The 16352-nt window shown below is 50.6% G+C and overlaps 5 protein-coding genes across 5 annotated transcripts; all 5 read right to left on the reverse strand.

Annotated features, from left to right (window-relative positions):
- Nucleotides 1–1577: 1577 nt before the first annotated feature.
- Nucleotides 1578–3105, reverse strand: MIND_00824000 (uncharacterized protein; the record flags this gene model as incomplete). The annotated part of the gene is made up of 6 exons (XM_037364910.1): nucleotides 1578–1856; nucleotides 1906–2044; nucleotides 2101–2597; nucleotides 2650–2714; nucleotides 2773–2800; nucleotides 2848–3105. 6 exons carry the CDS (start codon nucleotides 3103–3105, stop codon nucleotides 1578–1580), a joined length of 1266 nt encoding a protein of 421 aa, XP_037218152.1.
- Nucleotides 3106–3926: 821 nt separating this feature from the next.
- MIND_00824100 (Sodium/hydrogen exchanger) lies at nucleotides 3927–6279 on the reverse strand (the record flags this gene model as incomplete). The annotated part of the gene is made up of 4 exons (XM_037364911.1): nucleotides 3927–5412; nucleotides 5463–5669; nucleotides 5721–5872; nucleotides 5971–6279. 4 exons carry the CDS (start codon nucleotides 6277–6279, stop codon nucleotides 3927–3929), a joined length of 2154 nt encoding a protein of 717 aa, XP_037218153.1.
- A 35-nt stretch (nucleotides 6280–6314) lies between these two features.
- On the reverse strand, nucleotides 6315–9090 carry MIND_00824200 (Flavonol synthase; the record flags this gene model as incomplete). Its single annotated transcript, XM_037364912.1, has 12 exons — nucleotides 6315–6593; nucleotides 6642–7303; nucleotides 7341–7407; nucleotides 7458–7532; nucleotides 7708–7772; nucleotides 7819–8020; nucleotides 8065–8164; nucleotides 8214–8256; nucleotides 8309–8378; nucleotides 8423–8635; nucleotides 8684–8750; nucleotides 8801–9090. The coding sequence occupies 12 exons, from the start codon at nucleotides 9088–9090 to the stop codon at nucleotides 6315–6317; spliced, it is 2133 nt and encodes a 710-aa protein (XP_037218154.1).
- A 534-nt stretch (nucleotides 9091–9624) lies between these two features.
- On the reverse strand, nucleotides 9625–11620 carry MIND_00824300 (Fungal-trans domain-containing protein; the record flags this gene model as incomplete). Its single annotated transcript, XM_037364913.1, has 7 exons — nucleotides 9625–9680; nucleotides 9738–10271; nucleotides 10326–11119; nucleotides 11168–11196; nucleotides 11250–11293; nucleotides 11342–11506; nucleotides 11560–11620. 7 exons carry the CDS (start codon nucleotides 11618–11620, stop codon nucleotides 9625–9627), a joined length of 1683 nt encoding a protein of 560 aa, XP_037218155.1.
- Nucleotides 11621–14167: 2547 nt separating this feature from the next.
- Nucleotides 14168–15914, reverse strand: MIND_00824400 (Glycoside hydrolase family 5 protein; the record flags this gene model as incomplete). Its single annotated transcript, XM_037364914.1, has 8 exons — nucleotides 14168–14547; nucleotides 14594–14642; nucleotides 14689–15212; nucleotides 15262–15426; nucleotides 15475–15571; nucleotides 15624–15706; nucleotides 15756–15775; nucleotides 15823–15914. 8 exons carry the CDS (start codon nucleotides 15912–15914, stop codon nucleotides 14168–14170), a joined length of 1410 nt encoding a protein of 469 aa, XP_037218156.1.
- Between the last annotated feature and the right edge of the window lie 438 nt (nucleotides 15915–16352).

A 16352-nucleotide genomic window follows, 5' to 3' on the forward strand; every position in this document is an offset into this window, starting at 1 on the left:
TTGCTACCAGCAGTGGTGAGTCGTCTGTCTCGAAAAAAATTCAATTTCACTTTGGAAAATGTCCCGTCAAGGTTTACCAAGCTTCGCAACACCACTTCACATTTGTAGTGAGGACCTAACTCAGGCGAGAAGGTCCGATAGGTCTGCAGAGTGAAGCCTACTTCAATGACATCTTTCTTTTTGAACGCGGTGGGGTCCCTAATGACCAGTCTGGACTGTGCGTGAGTCTATGTTTTTGTATGCTGATTGATGACTCACTGCTTGTCGTCCATTTGCAGGTACGTTACGATATTGTCGGCGCAAATCGCAAGAATACGGTCAAGCTGCCATGGCTTTGGATCAACACTCAAGCGGAGATGTTGTATTGGTGTTTGACTATCGGCAGGTCGCGCCCTGGCGCCCTGCATTGAAGTGTTGGTAGCGGACCGGTCTAAACCCTTGTTCGGGCTACAGTCTGGGTTTGTTCATGATTCGGATTTCCTCGCTCGGAAAGCTGGTGTGGCGCTAGATTTTGTCGTGATTCCAACGCAATTCGGAGAGTTCTACTGGGGGTTGCTGCAGTACAACTCTGTGCAGATGGATCGCGCTTGGTGGGCATCCGTAGATGAGGCTAAGTGGGCTACGGTTTTTTACTGAAGTTTGTCCTGTTTATAATAATACAAGTACTCGTGTTTGCCATTTATTGGCCTTATACTCAAGTTTGAATTTCTGTTGAGCGGCTTTCTTAGCCAAGGCGCGATCGGGTCTCCGCACCTTCAGTGTAATTTGGGCGATAGCACTTGTGCTCTCTGGGCAGAGCATTAACATCCCTTTGACCAGGCCTCGCCGCCTATATGAGGGGATACGGGTGCCCGCTTCCTGGTTGAGCAGCACAACCGTCGCAGACCCGCAGACTTTGGTGAAGACCCCTGTCGGTAATAGACGCGTTGAGCGAAGATACGGGGAAACGTCGAGAATAGTCTCGTCATGGGCTGGGTCCATCGAGTAGCATGGTGAAGGCTGCGACGGTGAATACAGCGGGAGAGCCGCAGATTCTGCCGGTGAAGAGTGCGAGAACGACGAGGAACTTGAAGAGGCCATCGTCATGAGAAAGGGGGGAGCTCAAAATCAATGTCGCTCCTTGACATTACCCCTCTATATATAGACGGATGCGGGGTACCTTGAGGGTAACTTGGCTCACTAAGCACAACGAAAGTGACTCACTCCACCCACATTGAACGTTGAAACTTGGGACAAAAGTTTTCCGGAGGTATCTGAGGCAAACCTTCGAGTCATCTTGTCGAAGGAATCCGAATATCTAAAGGTTCCAACTGATTCGCGAGAGGATAGTATGTGGTGGAAGCAGACGGTGCAACACGCAGCAGAGTTGACGTTTTCTCCATCACTCGGATCGCCCATATTCGGAAATTTGACGTGACGTATTCGGATTTGCCGTGACGATCAGACATGATCGCGTGACTTCATTTATCGCATTCTTCAGTTCGCCGCGTCCGCCTTGGGGCACTAGCAAAGCTCAAACGACAGCGAACAATTGAATCTATTTCCCACCTAATACAAAAAACGAAAAGAACAAGAAATCATGGCACCCCCCTGGATTTCGCGGCGTCGTCTTGGGAAAACGACACACGGTGTTTTGGCTCGACAAGTGGAAGCGTGTCCTGCAGCTCGCTGTACTCCCCACCAGCATCGGTTGACTCGTTTGTACTCCGCCGATCCAAAGGCGGATTGTGTCGTGGTTTATTCCGTCGAAAGCTCACGAAGCGCACCCACGTTAGATCAACAAACCACCAGAATAACCTTGGGGTAAGCTGTACGAGTTGGATGATGGGTGGGATGGTGACGAGAAGGGCCAGCATCTGACGAATCAAGTTTGGGTCGGGAAATGAGAGAGATACAGCAACTTACCTGGCCATACGTGTAGGAGAACGACTCCCGGGTAAGAATAACCGCTACACCCATCTCTATGTTGATGATCCAAGCGATATGCGGGATGGCAATGACGGTGCAGAACTGGATGAACGGGTAGTGGTCCACAACCTTGCGCCTAAGCGAATTGTTCACTGCGGAGCTTGGCGGGCAGCGAGGCCAAGAAATACGCACCACATCCTTAGGAGAGGAAATCTACCCTTGCCGGACTTCCAGATATCATTCCTGCGCAAGTAAATCGCCACCGCCCATGTAATAAACCATATCCCGAACACGGTTCCCGTGAAGGGTGCGAAGTATTGGGAGAGTATGAGGAAGGGTTCAAAGAAGGTCTGCAGGATATGGTGGTTGGCGACAATGGCGTCGCAGGCGGTCTGTTGGAACCGCCACGAGCCGTTGGGAACGGAGGTCAGGATCAGAAGGGTAATCCAGACGGGCACGAGCATCAAGACTGCAAGCCGCGGCAGCCACATCCCTTTCCCAAACACGCTGTGTAGCCGTGTAAGACCTCCAAATAACGATCGGATAACATAGATGATGAGGTAGGCGCTTAGTGGAGAGCATGCAAGGCCCAGCGCTACAGCGGTATGTGGCTTGGTTAGGTTTCTTTTGGCCACAGCAATAAGAGCGGCGATGATGAGGGAGTAGACATTGAGAAGTTGGGAGAAAAACTTGGGGGAAAGGGGTCATTCCCGAGAAAATTAGGTAGACATTGTAACGCACTGTTGAAGCCACCTCTTCCGGAAGGTACAACACCAAGACTGCCGACATGACGGTGGTGAAATATGCTGTATCAAGAAAAAAATCTGAGTGAGTAACTCGTCATCCGATGCGAATAATACCCACTCGAATACCGCACCGTTGGCGACGCAACCTATGGTCCATCAGCTCTAATGGTGTAATGAATCAGACTCGACGTACATCGGGATTGGGGCAGAACCCAAAGGCACACGAGTCGTCTGGGGGATTCAAGCAATACGCATCGAAATATTTGTTGAAGTCGGTGAGATTAAGGAACTGGAGCATCGTCGCTGTGACGTCCGTCGTATTCCCTGAACACTGTGCAACATCTTTTAACCCAAAGCACGGATTCCGGTCCGGGAATTCAAAGTAGAAAGGGTTCCAGCCTTGTGTAGACCAGTTGGTGGCGGATAGCGTTGTGGTAAGGTTGGAGGTCATCGCCTATGACGGGGGCGGGAGTAGAGAGAGAGAGAGGGCCCTTGAGGAAGGGGATCGGTGCTGTACTGGTCGTATATACTTGTGAAGATGGGCGCTCCGTTCGAGCGTCAGCGCCAATCTGTTCTCCATGAAACTCGAAACCGGAACACCGGTTTTCGAAGATTTTCGCCTGCGCTGATCAGGGCGCCTTATTAAGTTGCTGCATGCAAGGTGTGAGGCCGAGTTATAGACAGCTTGAACTCGCAATGTTGGAGAGTTGGCGTCGAGTTGGTGTCACTTGGTGAGATTGGACAATGGACATGTCGACAGCGGAGCGCTAATTGTCGTTGTCGATCAACGATGTCGGCGCGTGAGAAGCTATGACCCATCGCGTTTTCCTGTCGACATGAACAAATTTTCCAGTTCCAGCCCACACTCATGGTTGAGAAATTCCAGGATTTCGGCCTCAGAAATCCACCCATAATGGCACTCTCTGCCCTTTACTCTAACTCTGATTCAGAATCCGTTGAACTTTGTTACACGGGGACGATTTTTCTTCCGCCAGTGCTCCAACAGTTACAGCAAGGCTTAGCAAGGAGGTGTTAACTATGGATCTCCCAGGTTGAGTATAATTTTCTATCAAGACTACAGGTTTCTGCAAGGTTTCAGGCTTCAACTTGAGGTGTTTTGGATTGTTTTGGCCTCAAAACTTCAAATTTTCCGACGATTGTCACGGCCAATGTGGTCGCCACCATGTAGGTGTAGCCTCGACTCGTATTAATCACTCTACGTATTGATATCTACAACGGGAAGGAGGGGAAAAAAATAACGTATGAATACAATCAACGCATCTCCAAATCTACCCTTTCCCCACTCGAATTCGACCTCAACATGGGCGATGCCAACCCCCTCTCCATCCTGCTCTCCTCCAACGAACCCGCTGCCCCGCCCTGCGTTTGGATCTGTTGAGGTCGCGGCCGTCGCTGATCAAGCGGGACGCCCAACTCGACCTCACCATCATCAAACTCCACATCTGCCCCGCCCTCGTCGTCGCTTCCTGCTGGAGTCCCAACCGCGCTTACACCCGCACTCCCAACCGCGTGCCCAGAAGCTGTCCTCCGTGCTCTCCGTGCGTGGAATGTCCGACTGGCCGTGGCATTCGAGAATAGCGGTAAAAGATATCGCTCATCCAACGCCTGGAACCATTTCCCATCTTCTCCAGCCACAGGAGCACGAGGAGTCTGGGCGGATCCATTGCCTGTTGCTGCAGGTGCTGCTGTCGCAAGTGGCAATACCTCTCCATCAGAATCGTAAGAGTCCGACGAGGCAGAAGAAAACACTCCGCCCCTCGCAGCTTGAGCCGCACCACCGGTCGGTGTAGCCCCATTTCCGTGTTCTGTTGAATACGGCTGTTCCTGTTGGTGATGATTGTACGCATATCGAGTGCCCACAAATGGTCTCGCGAGATAACTTGGATCCTCGTCAACAAAACGACTCCACCGTCCAGGACCCCTTCTCCCTCCAGACCGCATGGGTCCGTGGTCTTCTTCGTCACTGCTGCTCGCTGCCTCGTCTTCGACGCCGGTCCGAATGCCCAACACTTCAAGCATCCTCGCAGTCGTCCCACCAAACAGTAATACTGTCAAAACGACCACAACGAGCACTGTCATTCTCAACGTTGGGGCGTTCTCGCCAGTAAATCCAGCGGCAAGTGCAACTCCCACAGCGCCTCGAAGACCGGCCCAAAAGAGCATCATTTGGTACGAGTGCGGTAGCTCTTCCTGTCTTTGGCCCCGAACATGGCGGTGGAAAAAGTTGATCGCTTCCGACAACGGGAATACTGCCGCATAGCGGGTGAAGATGACTGCGACCGTGGTGATCGTAATGAAAATGGGCTTCACATAGCTCGTAACACGCTCGTTGGTTGGGGCAGAGGTGAAAAGCGCGATTCCGAGGTAGATGAAAATAAAGTTTTCCGAAATCTGGGCGAGAGTCGAGAAGATGTATTTTGTTGCGCGCTGGGTGCGACGGGACATCGTGTGGTAGGCGTAGTGTTTGAGGGTAATCCCACAGAAGAGAAGGGAGACGATTCCAGACATGGACAAGCCATTGGAGAAGAAGTAGCACGTATACGCGCAAAGGGCAACGAGGCAGGATTCGATAGAGGGATAGAGATGGAGGGCAGAGTGTTTGAGAAGGAGTGACATTCCAAGTCCAAAGACCACACCCAACGCCATCGACACGCTGAAGGACAGCAAGAAAATTCCGATGCCTTTGAAGATCGAGCTGATGAAAATCTCTTCTGTGCCGTGAAACTGCGTCAGTGTCCTGGGTAGCATATGAGTCTCTACAACGCGAGAAGAAAGGTGGTGACGCACTCGTACATGACGATACTGACAGCATCGTTCAACAGACTCTCTCCAAATATAACAGTATAAAGTTTTGGATCCACTTTATACTGATTGAATATGGCGAGGATAGTCACCGGGTCAGTGGCAGAGAGTGTAGAACCAAACTTGAGACATTCGACAAGGCCAAATTCTAGTGACTCAAGTCCCAGGAACGAGTAAACATACACGAGAATCCTGTTCTGTAAGTGATCAGTCGTGTTCCACACACGAAATGTAAACACGCACCCGACGCCGACTGCCGATATAAACGTGCCAAGAAAGGCGAAAGTGAGGATCGAGCCAAAATTGCGGAAGAAGTTCTCTTGCTTGAGCTCATAGCCGGAGTTGAGGATTATTGGTGGGAGAAGGAGGTTGAAGAATAGTGTGTGCTTAAACGTCTGGAGAGTGTCGTCAGCAAAAAAGAGTCCAAGTGGAGTGACGACAACCGCATTGCTGGCCAAAAACTTGGATTGCGGGAAAAGTACTTCAAACTCACCAGCATCTCCTTAATCATACTCCCCGGCGCCAGCCTAACCACGAGCCCCACTACCATTCCAGCAATAATCGATACGCCCGTCTCATGAACTGCGCGTATGCGTTTTATTTGGAGATAGTAGCTTGTCCATAGCGAGAGAATGAGAAGTAGACATACAAGAAAGAGGGACCACGATGAGTAGTACTCCTCTTCCTCAGGGACTGGCGTCGACGTTGGCGACGGCGCAGCAAGCATGACGAGAGGAAGAAAGGCGGGAAGGTCACGTGTCACGGCCCGCAGACAATGATTATTTGTGCAAGGGGTCAACATTAAGTGTGGCTATAATACACGGTGCATATTCTACTCTATTTTGGCGGCAAGTAATATTTCAGTGATTCGCGAAGCGTAGGCAGCTGGGACCTGGTGCTAGGATCCAATGGTGCAATTCCAAAGAAAGCGCGGACAGCCGAGAGCCGTAGGAGAAGCGCCTGTCCCATCGAAGCCAAAGAGGTGACGACGAGAGAGACGAGAACGCCCGAGGGAAGACTTCCCATGAAGGGGATCGCGACAAAGCTCACCATTCGCAAAACGTTCATGAGATGAGCAATGGTCGCGTTAGACAAGTCGGCATCGCGCGAGCTCAGCTACAAGACTGGGTCAAATTTTGAGAGGAGACAGAAGAAATGACACACCATAATGAGCCCGTTGCCGCTCGCTGCCAGTATAATTGGCAATATATAATATGGCGAAGGTTGAGTCAAGTCCGGCAACCAGGCAAATCCACTCTGGGCGAGCTGGATAACAGGCAACTCGCACATACTTTTGATCCCAATAAACATGCCCAGAGAAATGGGCAACTGGACCAACGGCGGGACCATCATCCCCGCTGTCGTCACCCCAGCACTCTTTCGAATCTGGGCCAGCTCCAACGATGCTTGTTGCATGCCAGCAACATCTCCGGCCTGCCGAGCAGCATTCATCTTCTCCGCTTGCACCCTCATCAGTGGTTGGATTGGTTTCATCCGGGAGGCATTTTGCATGCCAGCAACGGCGAAGGGGAAAAGCGTGACACGCCAGAAGAGAGTAGCAGCGACAAACGTCCAGAACCACGGGAGCCCAGTCACGAGATGGACGGCCTCAAAAGAATATTGGACCATTCCCGCCGGCGTCCAATTACACAGTCCCAGTGCAGCCAAGTCGCCTTGCTGCAGCGGTGGAATAGCGGCCACTGCATCCGTCAGAGTTTCGATGGGAAGGTCGTTCACGGGTGGTAAAGGTGCTTCGGGAAGGAATGTGGAATTGGTGGAATTCCAGCGTAAACCGCGCCATCGCGTGTCAGCTACTGGTTTCTTGTCTAGTTAGTCATTACCTGCAGCTGGACAAGTGCCTACTATGATTCTGTGCTGGGAAATAAGGGTCGACAGCAATCTTGGGCGTGCCAAAGGTCCAAGGATTGCACTAATTGAAATTTTAGATCATCCAAACAAAATTTTGGCATAAGAAAGTACCTCCGAGTGGCCGGGCGCAGTAAGCTCCTTTGTAGCATGGAAGCCATGACTTTCAGACAGCAGTGTCGGGCGGGACTAACTGCTTTCGCAACAAAAAAGAGCAAACGGAAAGAAAAGTGTGTCACAAGCACACGGTCACGATGCCGACGGCCAACGCGTCTGGAGGACAGACAAGATGATTTTAAGGTACTGTAACAGTTTGGTTCTATGTATATTTGTTCAACACCTCCCAGTTCTTGACTTTCAATACCTCCTTCTCCTTCAGATCCTTCGTCCGACTGAGGTTGAAGTTCTGCATCCGCGCAAGCACAAATTCTGCCATTCCCTCAGCCTCAGTTCACCAACAAGAAAGAAGACATACCTCCGCAAGTTGCAGCATCTTCGTCCTTGAACTCCTCGTCTTCCTTAGTCCAGAGGCCCTCGCGTTTCAGAACAGGGCTGAAACCCGGCTTGATGAGAACATCGTTGGTCGGGCGGACGAAGAAGAACATCCCGAGTCGGTCGAGATGGGCTTGGTCAGGTGGAGGCCGCATCACCCGATGAATCGCGGATTTGACATAGCCCTTGCATCGTTCAGACGGTGAAGAAAGAGTCAAAGACGAAATACCTTGGTCATCATGGAGATTAAGTCTGCAGCATTGCAAACAATTCCACCCGGGACGTATTTAACCCATTTCCACTCCTCTTCCGGTGTGCGGACTTGAAGTCTAAGATAAACGTCGGCGGTTTGTAGGGGCGGGAGAAGTTGGAGCATACGCGGCAATGGGTTGCGGGAACAAGAGTGTGATTGAGCCGAAATCTGCGGGTGCGTGGAATCGGAAGGAGCCCGAGACCAAAGGAGTTAAACCCACCAGTATGGCCGGCCATCCACTGGTCGTTGACCGCCTTGTCCTCGTCGATTGTTCGTGTTCGATATTTGATCTGCATTGTTGAGCATCCACCTGAGAGACCGATTTTCAACTCACGAATCGGACATGGTCGTCGCTCGCTTTCTCAAACTTATGCATGTCTGTGAAGTGATTCTCAGGCAGCTCCAGCATGATCGCAAAGAGAATGAAGATCTTGGTGATAACTGCTTCATGGACCAGCTTTTGGAATGAGGTGATCAAGGGCTCGTAGCGCTTCATGAAAGCATGTCGCGGGTAGTTCGTGCCCTCAGTGAATTTGTGTAGATTTACCTTGAAACGCGTCAGTTGGAGAAGCAGAAGAGGTCCAAGTACACGCACCATCTCAATGTTCTCCTTGTACTCTGTCCCCTTGATAGTTCCCGGGGGTCGGTATCCCCAGCAACTCCTACGAATGACAGGTCAAATGCTATTCCTTCGCGAAAAGAAGCAACCTACTCTCCAGCAATGAAGGTGACCTCCTCCTTCTCCTCCTGAGGCAGCGAGAAGAATGTGTTAGCCAGCGCGAACTGTGCGTCAAGAGCCTCTTCGGGGATGCCAGGGTTGATAATTGTCCAGAAACCCATCGAGTGGGCGGCTTCGTTCAGCTCCTTTGCCAACTCCTCCTTTCCACCAGGCAAGTCCCACTTGGCAAAATCAAGCACAGCGAGAGGCGCATAATCGAGCTCGGTCGTCGTCTCCTTGGCGTGCGTCCACGGCTTGAGTTCAGGGTAGACGAGGGCAGGCATTGTGGATTGGGAGAAAAAGAGGGCGGTCTGTTAGGGTCCTGGATTTATGGATATCACGGCGAGGCGATTGCCGAGCGCTAGGAGGGCACGAAATAATTCATCGACTGGGGCGAGACAAGAGGGATTACGACGCGTGGATCAGAAGAAACTTGAAGAAGGTCGGGGCTCGAAGCTGATTCGAATTCAGTCGCTTCCAAGTGCCTCCCGTAAACAACGACCGCGAGGAGGATCCAATTGTAAATATTCTCGGCGCAGGTAAGTGACTGTCGTTGTGGTCGTCCGGAACAGACATGTGCGACTTCTTCCACGTTCGGCATTCTCTTCCGTGTCAAGAAAACCCACTGAGCATTGAGATATAGTCGAGCATTCACAGCTTTGAGACGATAAGTATAATCGTGAGCACTGGAATTAGGTGTGGAAATAGGTGGAAATACTGTAAAACATGGCGAGCTACTTTTCGAGATATCAAGTTAGAAAGATAAGTAGAGTACTTGGGACGATGGGAAGAACATAAAGGGCCAATGGCAAGCGGTATTAAGGGCGAGAAGACACCGAGTGGTACGCTCGATGCATTATTTGGAGTTGAGAATCTACAATTCAAAGGCGTCGCGTCAACGACAATCAAAGCTCTCGGCCCTAAAGCTTACTCATCAGTCGACAAGTTGGAGCGAATATGTTCATCGTGGCAAGAACGATCTCAACGGCATCCATTAGATGCTGCTCGTCCATGTCTCCATCCCAAACTTGCCCAACAGCTTGAGAACGGCGATATCGGTCAAGTTCTCCTATGAAAACTTGGGCAGTGGCCATGAATAGAGTCTGGAACGACAGAGAAGTGAATAGTTGCACCAGAGGAGCTGATGTCGGGAAACTCACACCAGTAATTGGATCAACAAAGACGAAGTCATTGGGCAGAATCAACGTCAAAATTGCAACTATCCCACGCGCTGCATCAAGGGCTTGACGACGAGCAATGTGACTGTTTCCGGCAACATCGACGAAAGGATTGTGTAGCTGGATTAGCGCGACGCGTGAAAGAGAATGAATCAAGAAGACTTCGCGGGCAGTATGCATAGTTGTGGTCGAATTCGGCTCAGGGAGCTTGGAAAGAAAACCATGAATCAGGGCCTCCAGGCTATTGAAGGAGTCATAAAACTCAGCCAACTGACTAGGGTTCAGATCTCGATGCAAACATGATTAGATTGAGGACACTTTAAGAGAAACTTTCAGTCTACCTGGTCGATATGTATCCACTAAACGCGAAGCCCGTTCGAAAAGGATTGCAGACTTTGAATGTAGTGCAGGGATTGATGTCGCCGTGTCTGGCACGTTGGCCAGGAATGCATTGACTGTACCAAAGCTCAATTCGAGCTCGACGACCCCGGAATTCTGCAAATAGATTAAACTGGGAGGCATTGAGACCTTAATTGCCTTAACTGGATCAACAGGCCATGGAGTATCGATTCTAGCATCAGACCCAGAGCTCGTATATGCCAGATTTGAGGGAGATCCATCCGCAGTTGTCCAGCAGTTATTCATCGTCAGCACAGTCCAGAAGGCTGCGACGCGTTCCATATCATCTAATGGGTCCACGGTAGGCGAACGAGTTTGAGGTGCAGCGCTCAAAAACCCACGGTTGCCTGCCGCCACTTCTGCAGACCGAAGTCGGTGAAGACCCGATGAGAGCACCAAAGAAACAGCGGCACTGAGGTGATATTTGCCTTCGAGAAAGCGTGTTGTACGGAAGAAGTATTGGGATATGAGTACCTCTGCCTGGATAGCGTGTAGAATATTGTTCGACGCGGTGGAAAGCGCTCCAACGGCCGATCTCAAAGTCCGGGAGAGGTATTGAGCCTCGTAGTTGGCAACAAGCTCTTCGTTTCCAGATAGATGTATTGCCCAAAGGTGGACCGCATGCAGCAAAGCGGGTAAAGGACGAGGTCCGCTACGGCCCAAGGCAGCTTCCGCGAAATTTCGGATGTGGAGAAAAAAACCAAAGAGAGTGCAATGTTGTAGAAAGTTGTGAACACTGATCGATGTTAAGCAATATGATCATGTAGATAATGGATGGGCTCACAGAGATTCAAGTTCAGGTAGAGGTATTCCCTGGGTTTCCAACAGAATTTGGAGACGCAAATTGTCCGAATGAATGGACTCACCCCCGAAACAGTCGGCATGGTGGTAGGTGATGGGATTTCGGAATCTGAGATATAGTGAGGGTAAAATCGGTTCTGCAGATGAGAACGCTTACAAGAGAGTGTTGAATAAACCAATCGAGGCGATCCGCCACGAGACAGAGCCGGAAGGGATGCTGCACGACGGCCGCCGACTACAGGGCTTTGAAAGGTGCCCGAAGCCCTTAATTCCCGGGGTTTTTCTAGTTCTTCAATGCGTGCTTCCAGGACAGCAATTTGCTCTGGTCAATATGCTGAATATTTTAAAAAAGATATTTGCATCGATATGGCTCACCTTCAAGTTGCTCTGTCTTTGTCGGCCCTTCCTCCACATACTCGCAGTCTTGAAAGCCCATTGAGCGCGAACATGGTCCGCATTTTGGTCGCTCTCCGTCGCATTTCTAAGCCGAACCGATGAGACAAAGCTCTGGGAAGTTGGAAGGCAACGTGCAATCTTACGACGCCTAGTTTAGATATTATCGCGTTGTTCCAATATTGAAAATGACATACCTGCAGTTCACGCAGGCCTTGGGCTTGCTGCCTTGAAGCTCGAATGTAAAGATACTTGGTCCTGGTTCGTTGGTCATAGTGAGATTAGGGGGACGATCCGTTGGGTTTATAAAGCGACCATTCCCTAACGAAGAGACGGTAGGTCGTTGACAATCATTCGTCTCCGCGAATGCATGTGCTTATAAATTTTTAGCAAAGCGGGACGCAGCCGCGGCCAGTCATTCAAAGGATGGCATTGGAAGAAAGAACGGCGCCTCGCAAATGATGTCCGCCGTGGGTCGGACTCAACCGGAAGCACCGGGGAGAGTGGCAATATTTGTAACGGGGCATGCCTACACCCGAGAGAGCGCCAAAGGGATGAACACCATCGCAGTCTGCTTGTGACTCGAGACAGGCTAACAGGCTGGGTGCAAGTCGTGAATTTTCAATCCAAATGGGTTTTTTAGAGACGATAAGCCATCGGGGACGAGTTGGAGCGGTTTTCAAGATGTATCGAATGTACTCCAAGTGACGGACGAAAGAAAGAGAGGTGTGACTTCCATCGTCTCATCCATCACACGTAAAATATCCGTGCGTCTCAAAACACCCACTTTGCTGACAAAAAGCTTACAACGCTCGCCCTCTGGTCCCGCAATCGCCGTGAGTATTACGGTACCGACAATCTTTAAGGTTCAATACGGAGGCAATGTCTTTTTCAGATGGAGAATCATCATCATCGAGTCAGCTCTGTCAAGTTCAAGAGTTAATTCAAGTTTCAGGTCCCTCGTGAGCGCTGCCTCGTTCCTCGCACACTTTCAACTCGCCCTCCTGGCTATCTTGCAGCAATACATCTCTCGGCTTCCAACGGAGGGTATTTCCACTTTTGGCCTCGAATGATGTGACCTGCTAACAAATTCAATTGAAGCCTTGTCTTTATCAGTGATGTATGTGGGTCGAGAAAAAAATCGACTTGAACGACTCTCAGGCTCTTGACAAGACACAGCGTTTTGACGATACTTATGCACGATTTCGGTGTCTGATTGGCAGTGATTGCTAGAAATTTACAAGTTGGGGCAATGGGGTTGCGAACTCGCGATCTGCCACTGGCGGAATTCGGAAGGCGAGTGCCAGGAAATGCGGATATGTCAAAACAAAATTGCATTCTAGGCAAATACCATGGTCATAAGCTCGAAGATCGTCTCTAATCGCGGAAAGGTTCGGTCTCCTGGAAGTCTTGGGACGCACTGCCGGCTAGCAGTTTTGGCGGCAGTCTACACTGGCGGAGCGGCAACATGATACAGCCAGCACATTGCTCTCGGCGTGAACTTCGAGTCCCCGGAAACATCGCTTCGGTCATCAAAGAACTGGAAGAACTGCTGCCTCCAAGAGCCACGCGCTCGATTTTGACAGCGGCATTCAACTCGCAACTCTATCGGAAACTCAATAAGAGAACCATCAGCTTCCAGACTCGCCTGTGCGGAAAGTGCAAGTCTCAAATACGGTCAAAGCAACAAGATCTTTCCTTCAATAAACCGCTACTTCATTCACACGACTCCGATGCCGGTTTTTCACGTCTTCCTGTTGAAGAAGCCTCTGGGAAGCCATGTGCATTCCTCCAACATCGTGAACTTGAAACATCCCGAGTCCGTCGAATGAAGACCGCGACGCCGGAGTACTATGTACGTAGTCCCCCTCGCACCACCAAATCTATGCGACAGATCAACTTGGTTGACAGTCGAAACAATCCCACAACCAGCAACAAGCAATCCACTGGCAAGCACTCATCACACTCTCATAGCGGCGAATCTTTCAAGTCTCTTTCTAAATTCTATCGGGACGTTACGTCTATCCGCAATCTTTCGACCAAAGCTACCACGGACCCGGTTAGTGACCCTAAATCTAGGCCGCAGTACACGGCGTATGCTCTGAGGATGAACTCGATCTACCATTCAATCTACTTGAGTAGTCGTTGCCCTCACAGTTGAACTCAATTCAAGTTCTGAATCGGCTTCCTTCGAGTGTTGCAGATGCCCGGAAGGCCGCATATTCTTCGTGCTTGACCATCGCATGGGATAAACTCGACACCGGTCCATGCTGATAAGGTTGGCCTCCGCAGCCTCGCCGGCGAAGTGTTACTTCCGGTATTCTATTTTCCTATAAGTGATTTCAGGGCTGCATCCGATGAGGTTTCCGCCTGGGCAATAGTCTCGGAGTAGGGAATGCTGGAAGTGACACGAGGAAGCTATTTTAATCACGGGCGGCACGTGAGCGCGACAAATGAGGAATTCCAAGGCTAAGTAATCAGAGTCAAGGAAGCGGTAGCCTTCCTGCAGAGTATTAACGTGTAACAATAGCATATGGTCGCAAGATAATGGCATGCCAATGCTCTACACTATCCCGCTATTTCACACTTTTCACCGGGACTCCATCAGGACACGATTCAACTCGTCCCTCTTTTCGCACCCCTCGAACTTGAAGCTTGCCGCAATCTTGTCCAGCTCTTCTTGCGTCTTGCCAATGAAATGGTCTGCCCATTCCTTCACGAGATACTCGCTCAGGAGAATGTTGCGCGACAACAGCGCAGCGCGGTCACCCAAGCGGTATGCCGGATGTGGGTAGATCTCACGGTTCTCTTCGGGGATTTCGTTCCGCAAGTGCTCGATGAGTGGCGCGTAGATTTGCCGGACGTGAGTGTCGTCGGAGCCCCACTGGTCCACCGCGAGGCGATGCTTTTTGGAGAGAAAGTCACGGAAGAGAGTGATGTAGGGTGTCGATTGGGAGACGTGGACCATTCCTAACTGCTTTCAGATAGCTTTCCTCTAGTAAAACGGAACTTGAACCTTGCAGCCCGATGTCCTTGTATAGCCAGATGGACCAGCTCAGGCAATCCTGTCGGCGTCAATATTTCATTTCGCAAAATCCACATACGATGTACCTTTCCATACATCTCCAACTGATCCCCAAGCACTTTAAATCTCACTCGATTAATTTCCTCCGTCTTTTCCCCATCATACTCCTTCCTCGCATAGACGGGTCCCCATTCTCCATTCCACACACACAGTCCCCTTTCGTCCAGCCACTCGCGCTTTCGCTCGTAGGTCTTCTGCATCCTCTCCCGCTGCTCCGGGGTCCCACTATATAGCTCGTGTGCTGCCGGGAATCCAAAGGGTGAATAGTCATGGATCGAGTATGCCGTGTTGTCCCATCGCTTATAAGCGTCCCCAAAAGCAGTGAAATCTTGCGCCCAGGTATTTCCGTCGAAGAAGATGATATGATCCTGGTCAATAGCCCTGATGGTGGCAAATATTCTGTGGTAAAACTCGATGAATTGTCTGTGGCTCGGATCCGTCGGCTCATTGAGCGGGTTGTACCCGGCAATCCATTTGTTTCCCTTGTAATGTGCAGCAAGTTGCTCCCAGAGCCAGACCGTGCGGTCCTGGAAATCCTTATGTTTCCAGACTACACGAAAAATCAGTGGCAGATGATATTTGTTCGGTTCAGGACGAACAGTTTGCGAGATGTCCGCCGTGGTCCGAGTGCCAGCCAACGTTCTGCCCCCCTGGGACGGTATGGAGGTCAAGGATGGTGTAGATGTTGTGGGCGGCACACAGCTCGATGACGCGGTCAAGGTGCTTGAAGCCAGACTCCTTTAGTACACGAGGATTCATATCATCTGCAAACAATGAGCGTGTTGAAACCAACGAGTTAGACGACACTGTACCTTCAAAATGATGATAGTTGAACGGCAAACGAATACAATTCAATCCAAGAGTGCTGAAAAACTTGGCATCGGCGTCCATGAAGAAGTACTCCAAGAACTGTGGTTCATGATAAGTTTGAACTACATGCGGCGTGAAACGGATAGTCCACTTTATCGAAAAAGAAATCAGACTTTTCCTGTCCGATGGTGGCCGCAAGTGCTTCTCGGATTTGGTATTCGCATCCAGGATAGCCTAACACCCGACGAGGTCGGAAATATGCTTCAGACACCGATCAACCCACCCGAGATGAAGTTCTCCATACTATCATGAAGACATAAGCGCTGGTCAGGCAACCTGATAGGACCTACTTCATCCAACCGCCGAGCCCCGCCCCTCGCAGGATGACTTCCTTTCCGCCTTCATCGACAAATTTAGTCCCTTGAACCTTCAGCATCGACATGGTGGTTAGCTCCAAGCTTGGGAGTTTTCAAGGTCATCTGGCTGGCTCGGGCCGGTGGTTAACAGAATTTGATCGGACTGCTGACAACGGCAAATGCCTCTAGTCCATGGAAAACCTGCGTATACCACACACACACTGTTACACGACGTCTGAAAACCAAAGGACGAGGTGTTCTTGTACTTCTTTTACTTTATCCTGCGCCGCCTGGACGGCATTTGACATGCACTTTTCATAAATCTCCCCATTCTCCGGTGGCAAGTCGACATGAATGCTGCCCTCTGAAAGAGCTTTGATAATGTTGTCCGCTAACGTCACTTTCTTGACCAGGTCCACGGTTTGCACCTTCATCGCATGCCCAGTAACACCCAGATACCCGTCCTTGGGCGTGAGGATTATCTTCCATAACGCCGCGAAGGCGCCTCGACAACGACCTTTCCG

Source organism: Mycena indigotica (genome assembly GCF_014461135.1).
Source record: "Mycena indigotica strain 171206Taipei chromosome Unknown Mind.scaff0007, whole genome shotgun sequence".
In the NCBI taxonomy this organism is placed as follows: domain Eukaryota; kingdom Fungi; phylum Basidiomycota; class Agaricomycetes; order Agaricales; family Mycenaceae; genus Mycena; species Mycena indigotica.